Here is a 15313-nt window from a genome sequence, read left to right as displayed (position 1 = left end):
GGCTTCTGTAAGGTCCCCACCGCGTGCGCGCACAGACCCCCTGCCAGAAGCAGCCGCTGGGAACTGACATGCATAAGTAAGACGGGGATGCGACGCGACCCGGAAAGGCGGATGCGGAGAAGCCAGAAGGGGCCCCAGAGCTGATTGAGTCCGCTCACAGGGTCCTCCTCTGCGGGTCCCGTTCTCGGGGTCTAGCTGCGCGCCAAGTGTGGGCCCCAGTGGCCATGCCCGGAGAGATAATTCACAAGATGGAGCAAGGGCTGTCCCCAAAGCCGAAGACGCCGGCCTCCCTCCGCCCGGGTTAAACACACGTCCTTCAGGAGGCGTGGACGGGGTCGCAGCCCGCTCTCCCAGCACGCCCTCTGGGCTGTAAAGCGACAACCCCCACACCTCGCCCCCACGGCTGGACTCGCGCCGGGAGGACGTTGTCCTTCATCGCCTAAGCTGAGGTTTGCCCACGTTCCAGGCCAAGCTCTGAAGCTGATTTAGTGGCTTAGGATGAAAATCGATCACGCTCATGCATAAGCTTTGGAGTCGCACTAAGAAAACCGGCGGGCCGGGGGGCGGTGCAGCGTCCCCCTCTCCACCGGGCACGGGGGCGAGGCCTGCGAGACGGCCCCCGGGAAGGCGCGGGGGTACAAAGGGGGCGAAAGCTCGCGCCCGAGCCCTGGGCTCCGTCAGGCAGGCCTCTCGCTGGCCACTTTCTCTGCGCCGACCGCCGACCGGCGTGGGGAGGCTGCGGGGCGGCCCGCGGGCGCAGGAAGCGCGGGCGGAGGCCCGGAGGGGCCGCCGCGCTCCATTCACAAAGCCCGGGCGCGCCGCGAGCCGGCGGGTCGGAGGCCGCCTCCCTCTTCCTCTCGGGCTCAGTTTTATGAATGGGCCTGGCGGCGAGCGCCGAGCGCCCTGTTTACTCCGCTCTTTGTGACGTCGCGTCCCCGTGACCAGCGCCAGCGGCCGGCGCTCCATTCACGCGCCGGGGAGGGGCGGGGGGAGGGCGCCAGGCTCAGAATGGAAAGAGGCGGAGCCTCGCGGGCGAGTAATGCGTCCCCCCCGCCGGGAGAGCGGGGAGCGTTAATGAATCTATAAGCCGAGGAGGAAACTCTGGCTGGGGCAGTGCGCGGAGCTCCGGCGGTGCGTGGGGAGCCCCGGCGCCGGCGGCGGCAGGCGCGGCTCAACCGCAGCACACACGACAGGCAACACCAGAGGGGACACACCGCCGTCCACCGCCACCTCTCCCTCCGCGCCGCGCGCCGTCCTGCTCGGCCCCCGAGAGTGCTGCGACTGCGATGTGAGCGCGAGGCTGCGGGAGGCCGGGGACTGGGAGAGCCTCCGGGGACCAAGTTTTCGGCCACTTCTGCAGGCGCCCCCTCCTAGCCCTCGCCGGCCCCTTCCCGCAGCCTGCCTGGCCCGGGTGTGCCCTTGGCTTCCTCGCGCGCCTAGCGGCCTCATTTCGCCGGAGACCATGGTGACGATGGACGAGCTGCGGGAGATGGACTGCAGTGTGCTCAAACGGCTGATGAACCGGGACGAGAACGGCGGCGGCGCGGGCGGCAGCGGCAGCCCCGGCGCCTTGGGGCTGCTGAGCGGCGGCAAGTGCCTGCTGCTGGACTGCAGACCGTTCCTGGCGCACAGCGCGGGCTACATCCGAGGCTCGGTTAACGTGCGCTGCAACACCATCGTGCGGCGGCGGGCCAAGGGCTCCGTGAGCCTGGAGCAGATCCTGCCCGCCGAGGAGGAGGTGCGCGCCCGCCTGCGCTCCGGCCTCTACTCGGCCGTCATCGTCTACGACGAGCGCAGCCCGCGCGCCGAGAGCCTCCGCGAGGACAGCACCGTGTCGCTGGTCGTGCAGGCGCTGCGCCGCAACGCCGAGCGCACAGACATCTGCCTGCTCAAAGGTAAAGGCGGGCGCCGGGGCGCGAGGTGGCGGGTCGGTGCACGGGCGCTTAGCTGCTTGCGCCTCGCGGGACGTGGGGAGGCGTGCCCGGGGTGACTCGTGACTGCGCGGGTCCCCGCACATTCCTTTGTGCGTGTCGATGTGCGCGGGTGGGCAAGGTTTTTGTGCGTTTCTGTGCGAGTGCGAGCTCCAAGTCCTCGGGGACGGCGCGGGCGCGTCTTCCCGGTCACCTACAATTCCGCCCCCGTTCTGGCGACGCCGCGTTTATTTACACTCGATAAAACGGTTCTTCAGTCCCGGGAAGTGCGCCCAGGACGAGGACGAGACAGGCCTGCTGGTTTGGCCTGCCGGGGCCCTGCGCCGAGTCCATCCTCGAGAACTCGAGAGGTGGGGAAGGGAGTGAAGCAGGATGAGCTCGGAGGTGGGATCGGCCCCGCCGCTTCGACTGGAGACCGGCCCTTGGTGAACGCAGCAACGCGGACTGGGCTGCAGACAGTGTGGGGAGCGCTCTGTGCCTCGTCCCCCGCTGCCCAGCTCCGACCTCCGCCTGGAAGGTGGCTGACGCCCCCGCCGGGGTCTAGACCCGGGCTCCGGGAGCGGGAGGCTGGGGGACGCCGGGCGGAACGGTGCCTCCACCCCCTGCAGAGCCGGGCGGCGACGAACTACGACCTTTTGTTCAGACACAATTCTCCACTATCTGTGGGCGACGCGTGCCTGATTGAAGTGAACCCTGGCGAAGCTCTCGGTGGCGGTGGGGGACGGGGAGGGGGAGGGGGTGCCTCATCCCGTTTGCAGCCCGAAGCCTCGCCAGGACCGCGTGCTATCCCGAGTCACTGGAGGGGCCGTGCGCCCGCCCGCGGCACCTGCTGGGCCGGGTCTGTCCGCCGCCCTGGGGCTGGGGCGCGGGCAGGGCGTGTGGGCTGGGGGCGCCCCCTGCCGCGCTGCGCCCCTTCCCCGCCGCCGCATTCCGCGCATTCTTTCGTCAGGGTCGGCTCTTGGCTTCCGAGCCGGAGAGGCGCTTCAGACCCCTGCCACCAAAGAGCCACCCTCTCGCTGCAGGCGCCCCGCGCCCGCCCGTCCTTTCCTTTCCTCTCCGGCCCTGTTCACCCCGGAGGGAAGGAGGTGGGGGGACCTCGTCCCACCGCCCGCTCCAGAAAGCACAACAGAACTGCTCAGTGCCACGGCCGGCTTTGCCCCGCTGAACAGCGGGGGGCTTTGTTCTCAGCACTTGTTTCCTGACCATTTGACCTGTCAGCTGGTGGGAAATGCTGCTGTTGACCTTTGGTTGAACCGCTTAAGGCGATTTTGCGGATTTCTCTTTCTTTTTCCGTGAGGGCCGTCTTTGGCACCTCCAGTGGAGCCCAGCCCCCTCCCTTCTCCCCAAGCGCTTTCAGAGAAGGTGCCAGGTGAGGGCTCGCCCCGGAAGGCCCAGCTGCCGAGCGGGGCGCTGGGGCGCTGGGGCGGGCCGGCCTCGCCGTCCTGGGCGTCGAGCCGTGCCCGGGAGCCCCGCGCGGGCGCACGTGCAGCGCGCCCCCTCGGCCCCGGGTACCGCGTAGACCATGGGGTGGGCGTCTGCGCTATTGTTTGAACGCCCCGGCGCTGATGGGAGAAAGGAGAGAAAATGCTCGGGGACGCGAGTCCCTTCCAGTGGCCGGGGCTGGCCAGGGCGTTCTCCGAGACTTAGAGCCCGAGCGCGTGCTGCCTTCGCGGGCCTCTGAACTCAGGGCCACCGGAGCGCGGCAGGGCTGGGGCCCGGCTCTAGCACCACGTGGAGTCTGGACTTGTTTTGTTTTGTTTTTCTTCCTGGAGGAAATCCGGAGGGGACCGCCCTGGAGAGGCGGCTCCTGGACCTCGGTCCTTGAGCTTCTGGGGGCGCAGATGCTTAGGCCCCCTTCCGGGCAGGGAGGCATGTTTTTAAGGTTTATCCCCAGAGCTGGCGGCACCTCCCTGTCCCCGTCCCGAATCCCTTCCGGAGACCGAGAGCCAGATCTGAGAGCCGCTCAGCGCTGTAGCCAGGGCGAGGCTAATGCTGACGTAAAGACTGGGAAGGACAGGCAGCCTGTGGGCACAATGACAGTCCCGTGGTGGGTGGCAAGGTGCCTGGCCTAAGGAAAAGAAGAATTTCCTCCCGCGGCCTGTGCTGCTTCCTCTCTGCACCGATGCGGGCAGAGAGGACCACCCTCTGCGTCTCAAAGTCGACCTCCTCCGAAATGGAGGGTGTCTGGGCCGCAGGTTTAGCTTCTGTCTCTTCAGAAACAGGTCCCCCAGGAGTAGCCAGAAGTTCAACTGCAAAGGGAGCCTGCCCTTGGAAAGACGCGCCTAAAATTCACAGAAGTGGGGGAATCTTCCAGCTCGTTTGTAGAGGTTGTAAAACATCTGCGAGGTTACTAGGCCATACTGTGTTTGGTTTTGCAATTGATTAATTGGTTCCCACTGGGGTTTTCATTTTATTTTATAGCTAGGAAGAGAGGGCCTTTTATGTATATCTCACTTAGCCCGTGCTGGAGGACGTGGAGTAAAAGTGTGCAGGTGAAACAAGGGGAAGACTTGAGAGCTGGGGTCTGCCATCCTTGGGGGGAGGGGAGGGCAGTAAAAACAACGGGATGTTTTCAGAAAGGAAAATCCTTCCTGCCAAAGCAATCTAATCCTACTAATTAATTGCATGTAAAAATCCAGTTTTCCTGTTTCTGCCACTTTGAAGGGCAGTGGATTACTGGTTGCAGGTAGTTAATAACTGATTGTGCAAGCAAGAGTTATAGAGACAGGAGTAATATTTAGTTAATATTAATAAAACGCTGCCTTTACATTTTCTAATATATCCAAGTTTTGCTAAAATCTATAACTAAAATCCTACATTTTCTGTCTTTTTTCTAGTAAAAGGTTCCCACTGGGATAGTTTTTCTAAGCTCATTTAACTTGAAATCCTGTAAGGCATTCTTGAGACAGTTTAGAAATTTCAGTTTTTCACGTTTTATCATCGTATACATCTCCTTTGAAATCCCTTTCTCTCTTTCCTTCATAAATCCTTGGATTGGAACTTCAGACTCCCCTGATCATTAGAGAAAGACAAAAAGATCATTTTCTTACTACCCTAACAGAAGTCATTCTTTACCTCTGTTATCTCCAAATCACAAATTAGTCTATTATGCAAAAAAACACTTCAGGTATAGAAACGTGGTCTTTCCTCCTGTCTAAAATTTCACCTCAGCTCATGACCTTTGTCAGTTCTTTTTCAAGTCCTGATTTGAAAGCTGGCCTGGAGCCGTTTTGAGAAATTGGGAAGAACAAGTAGATGGTCCAGTCTCTCCCTCTAGGTTGGAAGTCCTGTATCCTCTAGTATCTGCTAGTCCCTGGGCCTGACCTCACGGCCTCGGGTATTACCCTCTTGTAGAAAACAGCCATAAAGCCAACAATGCACGGGGGCAGTGGGGGCACAACCAGCAGCCCTGGCAGCTCTGGTGACTGTCTTCTGTCTTTGCTCTCTCTATCTCTGTGCTTTATAGGAGATCGGTGGCATACTGAGGCTGCATACCTTTCTTTCTAGTGCCCCAGGAGATCGGTGGCATACTGAGGCTGCATACCTTTCTCTCTAGTGCCCCAGGAGATCGGTGGCATACTGAGGCTGCATACCTTTCTCTCTAGTGCCCCAGGAGATCGGTGGCATACTGAGGCTGCATACCTTTCTTTCCCTCCAGGGAGACGTAACACAGTGCTCATGACAGCCAAGGATTGGGAATGTTAGAATTATTAAACGATAGGCCTTAGAGATAATTTCCAACCCCTGTTGTAATTGATTAAATAATTACAATGAATGAAGCAGACTCACTACTTGTGGCATTTGAATGGGAAGTTTCCAACCAGCAAAAGTAGCTAAAGAACAGGGCAAAGGTATCCACTGAGAGCACAAACTTGAAAAAAAATCCCTATGCAGACCACCACAGCTTCCCCGGGCTTGTTCTGGGTAGTAATAGGAGAAGTGGGCTGCACCCACCAAGATGGGCTGCGCCGGAAACTGAGAAAGAGAGAAAGGGTGGCCGTTTCAAAGAGCCAAGAAATTCCTTTAAAAAATAACATGTGAAACCAGATAGCTGATTTCCTTACTGGGAGGCAGTTCTCAGCTCACAGAGAGGAAGCATGACAGGAAGAAAAGTTTACTCTCCAACGGAAGCCAGTTTGCTGAACATAGCAGATAGCACCGAGGGACTGGGAGGGACTGCAGACCAGGTGGAGCCCCCCGCACCCCGGTAGGTGTTGGCTAGCTGGCCGAGGAGGTCCCCGTCCCTGTGTGCAGTCTCAAGGTGAGACGCCCACTTAGGTCAATTTGAAATACTGCGTGGCGTTCACATGGACACTTACTAAGTCAGCACTCACATAAAGTGACGCTCTCAAAGGCAAATGACCTTCAGACAGGCCCAGACATGCTTGCTGGGCAAGAGTAAGGCCATGAGCCCTGTATGGGAACAGGCGGTATTCTGAGAGTTGACAGGGTACTGGGAAGAAAGTGGCAGCTCCGTTAAGATTCGTGACCATAGTCATCACCAGAAGAGTCTTCCCGTCATGGATCCCAGTAAGAGTCCTATCATGGTGAATTTTCTGCCCTTTGTAAAGCGCTTTTACATACGTTATCTCCTCTGCCTGCAGGGCAGGGCGGCAGCTGTGGACGACTTGCGGCCAGGGGGTCATTTTCACTAAACTGAAAATTGCCTTGCTTGTGAGAACAAGGGAAGCACTTGGACTTTAGTTATTCCTCAGGTAATCCGGGTGAAAATCATACTCCTTTTTTTTTAGGCTTTCAAATTTTAAAATTAAGATGAGAAAATGAGAGGGCTGGCTGGCAGGGACCTGAACTCTTGACCTTGTGTTATCAGCATCACGCCCTCACCAACTGAGCTAACCAGCCAGCCTGAGAGGTATAAGAGTCAGGAAGTTTATTCTTAAATAAGGATGTGGGAAAAACAGGTCAAAATTAATAGGAAATCTGTTAAGGAATTACATTCAATAGGCCGTAGAAAAAGATAGGTCAAAATTCATTGGCATATCTGTTGAGAAATTTTATTCAAAAGATAGAAATGTAGATTTCAGGCACCTGCTGCTTTGGAGCCAGCAAAACTGGCCAATGAGTAAGTAGATCCTGGACGTTTAGAATCACTGAGTGTTGGAACTTAGAGATCATTATACAGTCCTAAGCCCTTACTTACATTTTGAGGGTGGGGAAAAGTATGGTGTGGGAGGGAATGTGCTTGCCCAAGTTCCCACAACTAGAGCTGGGTCCAGCCCAGGTCTGTCTCTGCTCGTTCTTCCCGCACACCTGCTGGCGTACAGCCCAGTCCCTTTGTATATGATGGGAATAAGCGTTCCCTTTCAGGAGTTTTGGTTAAAACTTGGCTATCTAAATCTAGCTCTTGCCAAAAGGGCTGTGGCTGTGATACTTGCACAGATTTGGACATGGGTCAGAGGTACTGAGGGGAAGAAGTCTTAAAACAGTCTTTTTTGACCTCACCCTCAGTAAGAAATACATTTTAATTTGTGTCATGACCCAGTAGAGGGACACATGCACACCTGAAACAAAAGTTCCATGAAATGATACCCTCTTTAGATGCGATGCATTCTACTAATTCCTATTATATTGTATTCCATTGGAAAAAAAGGCTGGGCATAACTCCTTGATAACAGCCTGTGTAGTTAAACCTCTGGCTAGAAGCAGAACTTGGTAAATGTCAGCAGTGCCCTGTTTGGATCTGCTCTGTTTTGCATGCAAGGTCTGTGTCTTCACTATATGGAACCATCAGGTAGTGCCCCCGAGAGAAGGGCCACCTAAAGGAAGAGGTGGCAGGCAGAGATGGCTGAGTAGCAGGGTGGGCTCCTGATGGAAAGGTTCAAAGTCTAGCTGGTTTTTTTTGGCGGCTGGCTAGCACAGGATCTGAACCCTTGACCTTGGTGTTACAAGGCTGTGCTTTAACCAACTGGGCTCTCTGGCCAGCCCCCAAAAGTCTAGCTTTGAGGCCACCCTTACCTGTGTGGGGAGCCCAGGCCACTGCCTTGGCTGCCCTGCACCTTGGCTTCCTATTCTGTGAAATTGAGACTCGTCATGCCTGCCACAAGAGCCTGCACGTAGTAAGCAATCCCTCTTAATTGTGGCTATAATTTTTATTAACATGGATCTGATATCCAGAGACAACTTACTAGGGTGTGACCCTGTGGGGTGCGGACTTGAGTGATTTCTTCCGTCCTGTGGGTAGATGCTAACTTGCACTCAACCTTCTGCATGAGCTTGACCACAGCCTGCAGCCCCACCAGAAGGAGCTCCTTTTACTGTTGCACCCTATGACAATCAGCCACAGATGCCAAGCTAGCAGCAGTCAGGAGGTAAAAACCCTCCAGGGGCTGCCACTGTCAGGGACGAGAACCTCCCAGGGCTCCTGTCCCTGGGGCTAATTTGCTTCTTCACTTCCTTTTTGCTTGTTCTTTGAAAATCTCCCAGAGAGAATGACGACTTTTCAGTAGTCACTTTTCTGCTGAGTTCCAGTGGTGTCTTTTCCAGGCCAATTGCTCTCTGTCCTCTTAGGATCAGCCTGGGCCTGGGAGAGACGACAAACAGCCCCCCTGAGGCCTGATCTGGCTTTTCCCCCACTCTCTGGGTCACCTGGGTCCTGCCCACTCAACTGCCTGTCCCCGCCTCCCCCGCCGCCCTGGTCAGCAGCTGGCCCCAGGCCCTCCGCAGCTTCTGCTGAGCCAGCAGCCGATGCTCACCCTTGGGAAGGGAATGTAGGGCTCGGGAAGTGCGGTACCCCTGCCCTTCCTCCGTCTTATCTCCCAGGTCTCAAGACCCGACTGGAAAAAAAACAATAAAGCCAGGGGAGGAGGGCTGTCCACAGTCCGGGAAGTTGCCAGCATCACGCAGCTCCCTTGTTCCTCTGTGGTCTTCGAGGATCTCCACTGTGGGCGCCCCTCAGATTAGGTGCCAGGAAAGGAAACCTTCCTTATGCGTCTCCCCGATGCCGGGTTCCAGGCACTGGCTGTTGGAGTCAGTCCTGGAAGGGCTCTGTGAGGGGACAGTTCACCACCTTTTACAGCCGAGGAGGAGGCTCAGAGAGGTTACACGCCAGGCCCGGCAGCACAGCTGGGATTCACAGGGCTGGGATGCGGCCTGACTGCAAAGCCTGTGCTCTTTCCTGGAGCTGCAGTCTCGGCCCTGCTCTGTAACTCCTCAGCAATGGGAAGGACGTTCAGGCAGTCTGAGGCTCCTCCCGCTTCTGCTCCCATTCTGTGACCTTGAACTTGCCCTGGGCAGTGCCAAGGCCAGCCATTGCTTTCAGATGGGGGCAGTTTGTGTGCATGTCTAGGTGGTGAGCTTTTGCAGGGCACCACTTGTGTCTTACGTTTCTTTTTTTTAAAAAAATGTGTTTTGATAGCTCAAATTATGTAATAGACACAAGGATCATTTTGTTAAAAAACCGTCAAGTCCTGTAGAAGTACATAGAGTAACAAGGGGCGGCTTTGCTGTAGGTGTTCAGTCTCGTGTGTCCGTCCCTCTGTCTCCCCTCCTGTTTCCTCCGAAGGGCAGCGTGCTGACTGAAGCTCCCCATCCGAGGGGCTTCAGCTGCACGTGTTTGTTGGCTCCTTCTCCCGCCACACTGTCATCCCTTATGAGGAAAGGGGACTTGGGTTCTACTGTCAGGGAAGGGTGCTCCTTTGATGAGATGGCCACCAAGGCCACTTGCATGTCCAAAGCTGGAGCACTGGTTTCCGTCCGGGAAGGTTGGTCACTATGACTCAGCAGGAACGAGAGCCTGTGACCAAAAGAGACCCATTTATATCCTGAGGCAGGGAGCAGAGGGGAAGAGAGCAGCCTCCGGTGGGAGGAGAAGACGTCCGTGTGCCCTGTTTCTGTAAGCGTGTGATGTGTCAAAGAGTCACTTTCCTCCCTCTCAGAAGCAGTAGGAAGCCGTCTCTGGGGCTGGGATTCGGGACAAGTGATTGAGTAACCATCACATGTCTGCACATTGGAAGGTGACTGCATGGCTGTAGGGAAGAGTGGCCCTGTGTCACAGTCATCAAGACTGACAGGTGCCAGCTGCACACGGGACCCTCAGCCAACGTGTAGTTGAATGGGTCTGTTCGTGGCTGTTCCACAATATGCAGGCCCTACTGAATTAATATAGTTCATTTCTGGTCCTATGGGAACTGCAAAATAAAAATAGCAGCAGGGCCAAACATTGACAGGAGATTGGAAGTTGTCAGCAAAGCAAAGTCCCAGAGAGCCCAAGAAAATCAGAGGTACAGGCTCGAGTGTCTGTCTTCTCCTGGGAGTGTGTCCCTGCCCACCTCCACCCTCTCAGGGCCTTCTCTGGTTGGCATTCACGCTGTCCCAGATAAGTTGGCTGTTTATCTTTTTTTTTTTTTTTAATTTAAAAGACCTCCCTTCTCCGGAAGTTGATCCCACAGATAACCATCCTGGGGCTTATCAACTCTCAGGTCAGGAAATCCTCCCTTGCCCCTAACCTGTATGTAGCAAGAGGGATTATTTAGATTTAAGCCCATTTCCTCTTGTTTTGGCCCTTGTCGATGAAACAGCTGTTCATAAAGCCGGGCAAGGGTGATTGGTGTCTGCTCAATTGCTGAGATCCAGAAAGGCTGGTGCCATGGTAATTTTTTTTCTTCTTACCCACGTCGGAGAACCTCTGCAAATGCAGAGCTGGAGTCGGTGGGTGACAGGCATCCTTACAGGCCCCGGGCACAGCTGCCTCAGTGCTCATGGAAGCCCACGGTGGCCATTCCCTCCGGAAGGAGTCTCTTCTGCACATCTTCTATTGTATATCTTTTTTCCAAACAGAACTTTTGTGCATAAAGCAGTCCTGGAGTCCCCAGCAACCTTCCAGCCCTCAGATGCAGTCTTGGCTGAATGTAGGCTCTGGAAAAGTCTCTATAGCCTTATCGCTAGGCCCACAGCGCCGCCCAGTGGCAAATACAGACCCAACTAGCCCCCAGCTTCCCAACTTCTCTCCTTAGTCTGTCTGGTAGGATTCAAGTTCTTTCTGATGTCCTGCTGGCTTAGGGACCCCGTTAACCTAAACTTCTTTCTTCTTTACAGGTGGCTACGAGAGGTTTTCCTCCGAATACCCAGAATTCTGTTCCAAAACCAAGGCCCTGGCAGCCATCCCACCCCCAGTACCCCCCAGCACCACGGAGTCCCTGGACCTGGGCTGCAGCTCCTGCGGGACCCCACTGCACGACCAGGTAGACTGGGGACACAGAGCCTGGGAGTGAGGGGCTGGGGCAATGTAGAGACACACTTTCCAGAGTTCTGATTTTTTTTTTTTAAGGGCTTCGAATGCAACTTCTCAATTTGGGGAGAATGTGGGGAACACTGAGTATTGGGGTGGGGTGTTAGGTAGTGTGCGTTTATTCCTCGGAATTCCTCCCCTCCCCTCTCATCACCCTCACTTAAGAAAAACATAAAGACGCTTTGTCCTGGCTTAGCCTCTAGAATTGTGTGCGGACAAGTGAGGAGGCTTGCTGGAAGACGCGTGTGACCTGCTGTATAAGAAGCTGAGAGGACACCCCTCTTTGAGGGAGTGGGCCATGGACCGTATCCCCAGTCCCCAGTAACCAGGCTGTCCCCCATGTACCAGCCAATTGTAAATGACAATTGGACATAAGTGGTCAACCACCCTCCCTCTAAGGAGAGGGGCTCAAGCCGCTCCGTTTCTCACGAGCCCACCCCTCCAGCCCTTTTAGTTAGAAGGGCAGGCAGTGAAGTTACTGGATCCAGCCACTCTGTCCCCCAAATCCCTTGTCATAAATTTAAGACAGTATTGCCTCATTTTCCCAGGATACCTCCTCTTGACCAGGAGGCCAAGATGCATCTGTACCTGAACCACACAACAGCTAGCTCGCCAGTTAGCAGGTGGAGGCTCTTGACAGTGTGGCAGGGCCAGCCTTGTGCCTGCCGCTGCATTTGTCGTGGGGGAGGGGCAGCTTCAGCCAGCAGGGGCCCACGAGGCTTTACCTGGCCTGGCCTCTCTGCCCACGAGCAGAGCGTGAAGGCCCATGGGGCCCATCCACCCCCTCCAGGAGCTCCAAGAGGATAAGGGGGAATGGTTGGGCTGTGTCCAGTGGATATCTCCCCAGGACCTGGGAAGCCCACCTCCGACAGACTTCTCCCCACCCCAGCCGTCTCAGCCCTTCTCCTGGTTGCCTTCCACTCATGGTGGGGGGCCTTTGTTTCCCGTCTCTGGTGCAGGGGGGTCCTGTGGAGATCCTTCCCTTCCTCTACCTCGGCAGTGCCTACCATGCTGCCCGGAGAGACATGCTGGATGCCCTGGGGATCACGGCCCTGCTGAATGTTTCCTCGGACTGCCCCAACCACTTTGAAGGGCACTATCAGTACAAGTGCATCCCAGTGGAAGACAACCACAAGGCCGACATCAGCTCCTGGTTCATGGAAGCCATCGAGTATATCGGTAGGCTGGCCCTGGCCTCGGTCGGGGAGGATGAGAGGGAGCCGCTTGTCACCTGCATGTGGGCGGTGGGACGTAGGCATCGTCTGCAGGGTGTCCCCAGCTCCCCTCTTCCTCAGTAGGAAGGCTTGCCCATTGGATGCTGTGGTGGGTGGGAGTGGGAAGATGAACTCCTGCACACGTGCTTAGTTAGAGAGCCACACGCCTCCTCCTTGCCTGGGTCCAGACGTCTAGACGGTGAGGACTCTTGGATGCGGAGGAAGACAGGGAGAGCTGGGCCATTGTTTTGGTCCTGCAGGTGGAAATCCTTGAAGGTGTGAGAGGATTTAGCTGGCCAGCACGCGCCTTCCCAAGCGTAGTGCTTTTGTCTGGTCAGGTCGCAGTTCACCCTGGCATGGGTGGAATTCTAGGGTCCTTCCCACGTGGGGTTTCCTTCCCTCTTCCTCCCCAGTCTAGCATGGCTCTTCCTCCAGTGCGAGTGCCCTGTCCTCCAACACTTGTCAAGTTGTCCCCCCAGCCTCACATCCCGACTTTTGCCACATGCACCTGCCACTTGCGGCACTAACGCTGCCTGTTCTGTGCCCCAGATGCAGTGAAGGACTGCCGCGGGCGCGTGCTGGTGCACTGCCAGGCGGGCATCTCGCGCTCGGCCACCATCTGCCTGGCCTACCTGATGATGAAGAAGCGGGTGAGGCTGGAGGAGGCCTTTGAGTTCGTCAAGCAGCGCCGGAGCGTCATCTCTCCCAACTTCAGCTTCATGGGGCAGCTGCTGCAGTTCGAGTCCCAGGTGCTGGCCACGTCCTGTGCTGCAGAGGCCGCCAGCCCGTCAGGCCCCCTGCGCGAGCGGGGCAAGGCCACCCCCACGCCCACGTCCCAGTTTGTCTTCAGTTTCCCGGTCTCGGTGGGCGTGCACTCGACCCCCAGCAGCCTGCCCTACCTGCACAGCCCCATCACCACTTCCCCCAGCTGCTAGAGCCACGCTGGGGACCCCAGTGCCAGAGGTGGCTCTCAGCAAGGGGGTGGGCAGCAAGTCGGGACTCACCAGCTGGGGGCAGGTGACCAAGCTCCTTCCACATCCATTCCTTCTCGGCCAGCCACGGGCCCAGCTAGAATGGCAATAAGGACTTTGAATACATGTTAAAAGCAAACAAACAAAATACTCCAACTTAGAGCAATAACGGCTGTCTCTGCAGCCAGGGAAGACCTTGGTCTGGTTTATGTGTCAGTTTTGCTTTTCAGATAGAAATTTCTTACCTCATTTTTTTAAGCAGTAAGGCTTGAAGTTATGAAACCCACAGATCCTGGCAAATGTGCCCAACGAGTTTTATGAAGTGGGGAGTAGGGGGGAGGGAAAGGGAAGAGACAAGAAGGAAAGTTTGCCAGAAGTGCCTGGTCCTGTGTGCTGTCTCCTTGTTGTCGTCGTTGTAGTTCCAGGAATTTTGTTTTTTAAGGGAAATCTTCTAGTACAGGTATTCATTTCTAGGTCACCACCAGGTGAATAATTATGCTTAGTAATAAATAGAAGTATTTATGAAGAATTCCTCAGAGTATGTAAGTACAAGGAGTCTGGTGACAGTGGGTTTAGGACGTTTATGTTGATGTCAGCAGTGGAGGACGACAGCGTGCAGTCGTCAGCAGTGGGAAGTAAACGGTATCTTGTGGGTACATACGAGCTGGCATGACGACAGCCTGCATCTATTGCCATTGAGAAGCAGGCAGGTGGGAGGAGGAAGGAAAGGACGACTTCTCAGTTACTTTTGAAGCTGGTTCCTGGGTACACAGGCCACTGAAGCAATTTTAGACCCCAACAATACAACCTTTTCTCTCTGCTGATGAATATGGTGGTTGGAGCATTTTTCTCATAGACCTATGTATCATCTGTAATAAATGCCATATGACATAAGGTGCTCCTAGAAAATTGGGTGCAATTCAGATTTTCCTACAGTGAATCATTTGGCAAAGCCATTGGGGAAACCAGATAACTAGAGACATACCTGAAATGAATCCTTTTGTAAGATGAAGCACCATCTTTTCTCTTTTGCATAATTCAAAGGTTTTAATTTTAGGGGTTTTACTTGAAGTATGCCAATGAATTCTTGCATTCTGAAAGTTCCTGGTTAGGTGAGTATTTTCAAAGGCCCTCTTGAATCAAAAGGGGAGTGGACACCACATTTCAGGTCTCCTTGAAGTCCTTTAAGGGCAACAGCATCAGCAAGGTGGGGTTGAGGTGGGGTCGGGGCAGACTCGGCTTGGAGGGTGGCCCCAGTAAAATGTGCATCATGGGGCTTGGGAGCTATTCTGAATCCTTACTTGGAATAATGCCATTTTAAGGGGACTTTCCAAACGGAGGAGTGGCTTTGGAGGAAGGAGGATACGTTTTCTGCGGGGAGGGATGGGGGGTGGGGGGAGGGAACATACACGTCATTTCATTTGTAGTATTGTGGAGCTGTTGTTCTGGAGTGCCAGGTTAGAGGTGAATGCAAACTTGTCTAGAGTGAGAGCATGCTTTTTCAGCTCTTTTGAGAGTCTAAATCTAAGTGAACATTCTTCCTCACCCATAAATCCCGAGTTTCTCGTCTGGCACCGCAGGCAGGACCAGATTCGTTCCATTTCCTTCCATGAACCCTGAATCTGTGTTGGCATCAGTGGTTCTGCATTTATCAAGCCGTGTGGGTGAGGCTGGAGTTCCTGCTTCCTGTTTTTAGGAAAGCCAGAGAGGCTCCCTGCCTCCCCTGGGAGCTGCTTGGTTGAAGAGTGAAGGGTAAGGCACGGAGGGAGGGGATGGGGTTCCCGAACAATGGACCCATTTAGAGACAGCACAGTTGGACATTCCCACTTTTTCCTTGACTCCTGGAAGTCGCTTCATGCCTGGTGAAGAATGAGGTCGAGTGGGTTCTGTAGCTGAAAAGCCATGGGTCCCAACAGCAGGCAGGCGTGGGCAGGGGCTGCGTGAGCGGGC

The 15313-nt window shown here is 55.5% G+C and overlaps 1 protein-coding gene across 1 annotated transcript; it reads left to right on the top strand.

The window, feature by feature from the left end:
• The first annotated feature begins 1019 nt into the window (after nt 1-1019).
• DUSP4 (dual specificity phosphatase 4) lies at nt 1020-14723 on the top strand. The gene is made up of 4 exons (XM_063077090.1): nt 1020-1895; nt 10986-11131; nt 12138-12357; nt 12942-14723. Exons 1-4 carry the CDS (start codon nt 1463-1465, stop codon nt 13325-13327), a joined length of 1185 nt encoding a protein of 394 aa, XP_062933160.1. The 5' UTR covers nt 1020-1462; the 3' UTR covers nt 13328-14723.
• Nucleotides 14724-15313: the final 590 nt, after the last annotated feature.

The sequence above is a fragment of the Cynocephalus volans genome, chromosome 13 (genome assembly GCF_027409185.1).
Source record: "Cynocephalus volans isolate mCynVol1 chromosome 13, mCynVol1.pri, whole genome shotgun sequence".
NCBI classification, from domain to species: Eukaryota; Metazoa; Chordata; class Mammalia; order Dermoptera; family Cynocephalidae; genus Cynocephalus; species Cynocephalus volans.
The sequence above is the reverse complement of the archived record's forward strand: the minus strand, read 5'-3'. Positions and strand labels throughout refer to the sequence as shown.

What these genes read in the sequence shown, in the direction of transcription:
- DUSP4 (XM_063077090.1), top strand. Translation starts at nt 1,463, where the DNA reads ATGGTGACGATGGACGAGCTGCGGGAGATGGACTGCAGTGTGCTCAAA. An exon ending in AGACATCTGCCTGCTCAAAG is followed by an intron (nt 1,896 to 10,985) that starts GTAAAGGCGGGC and finishes TCTTCTTTACAG; the next exon opens with GTGGCTACGAGAGGTTTTCC. An exon ending in GGAAGCCATCGAGTATATCG is followed by an intron (nt 12,358 to 12,941) that starts GTAGGCTGGCCC and finishes TCTGTGCCCCAG; the next exon opens with ATGCAGTGAAGGACTGCCGC.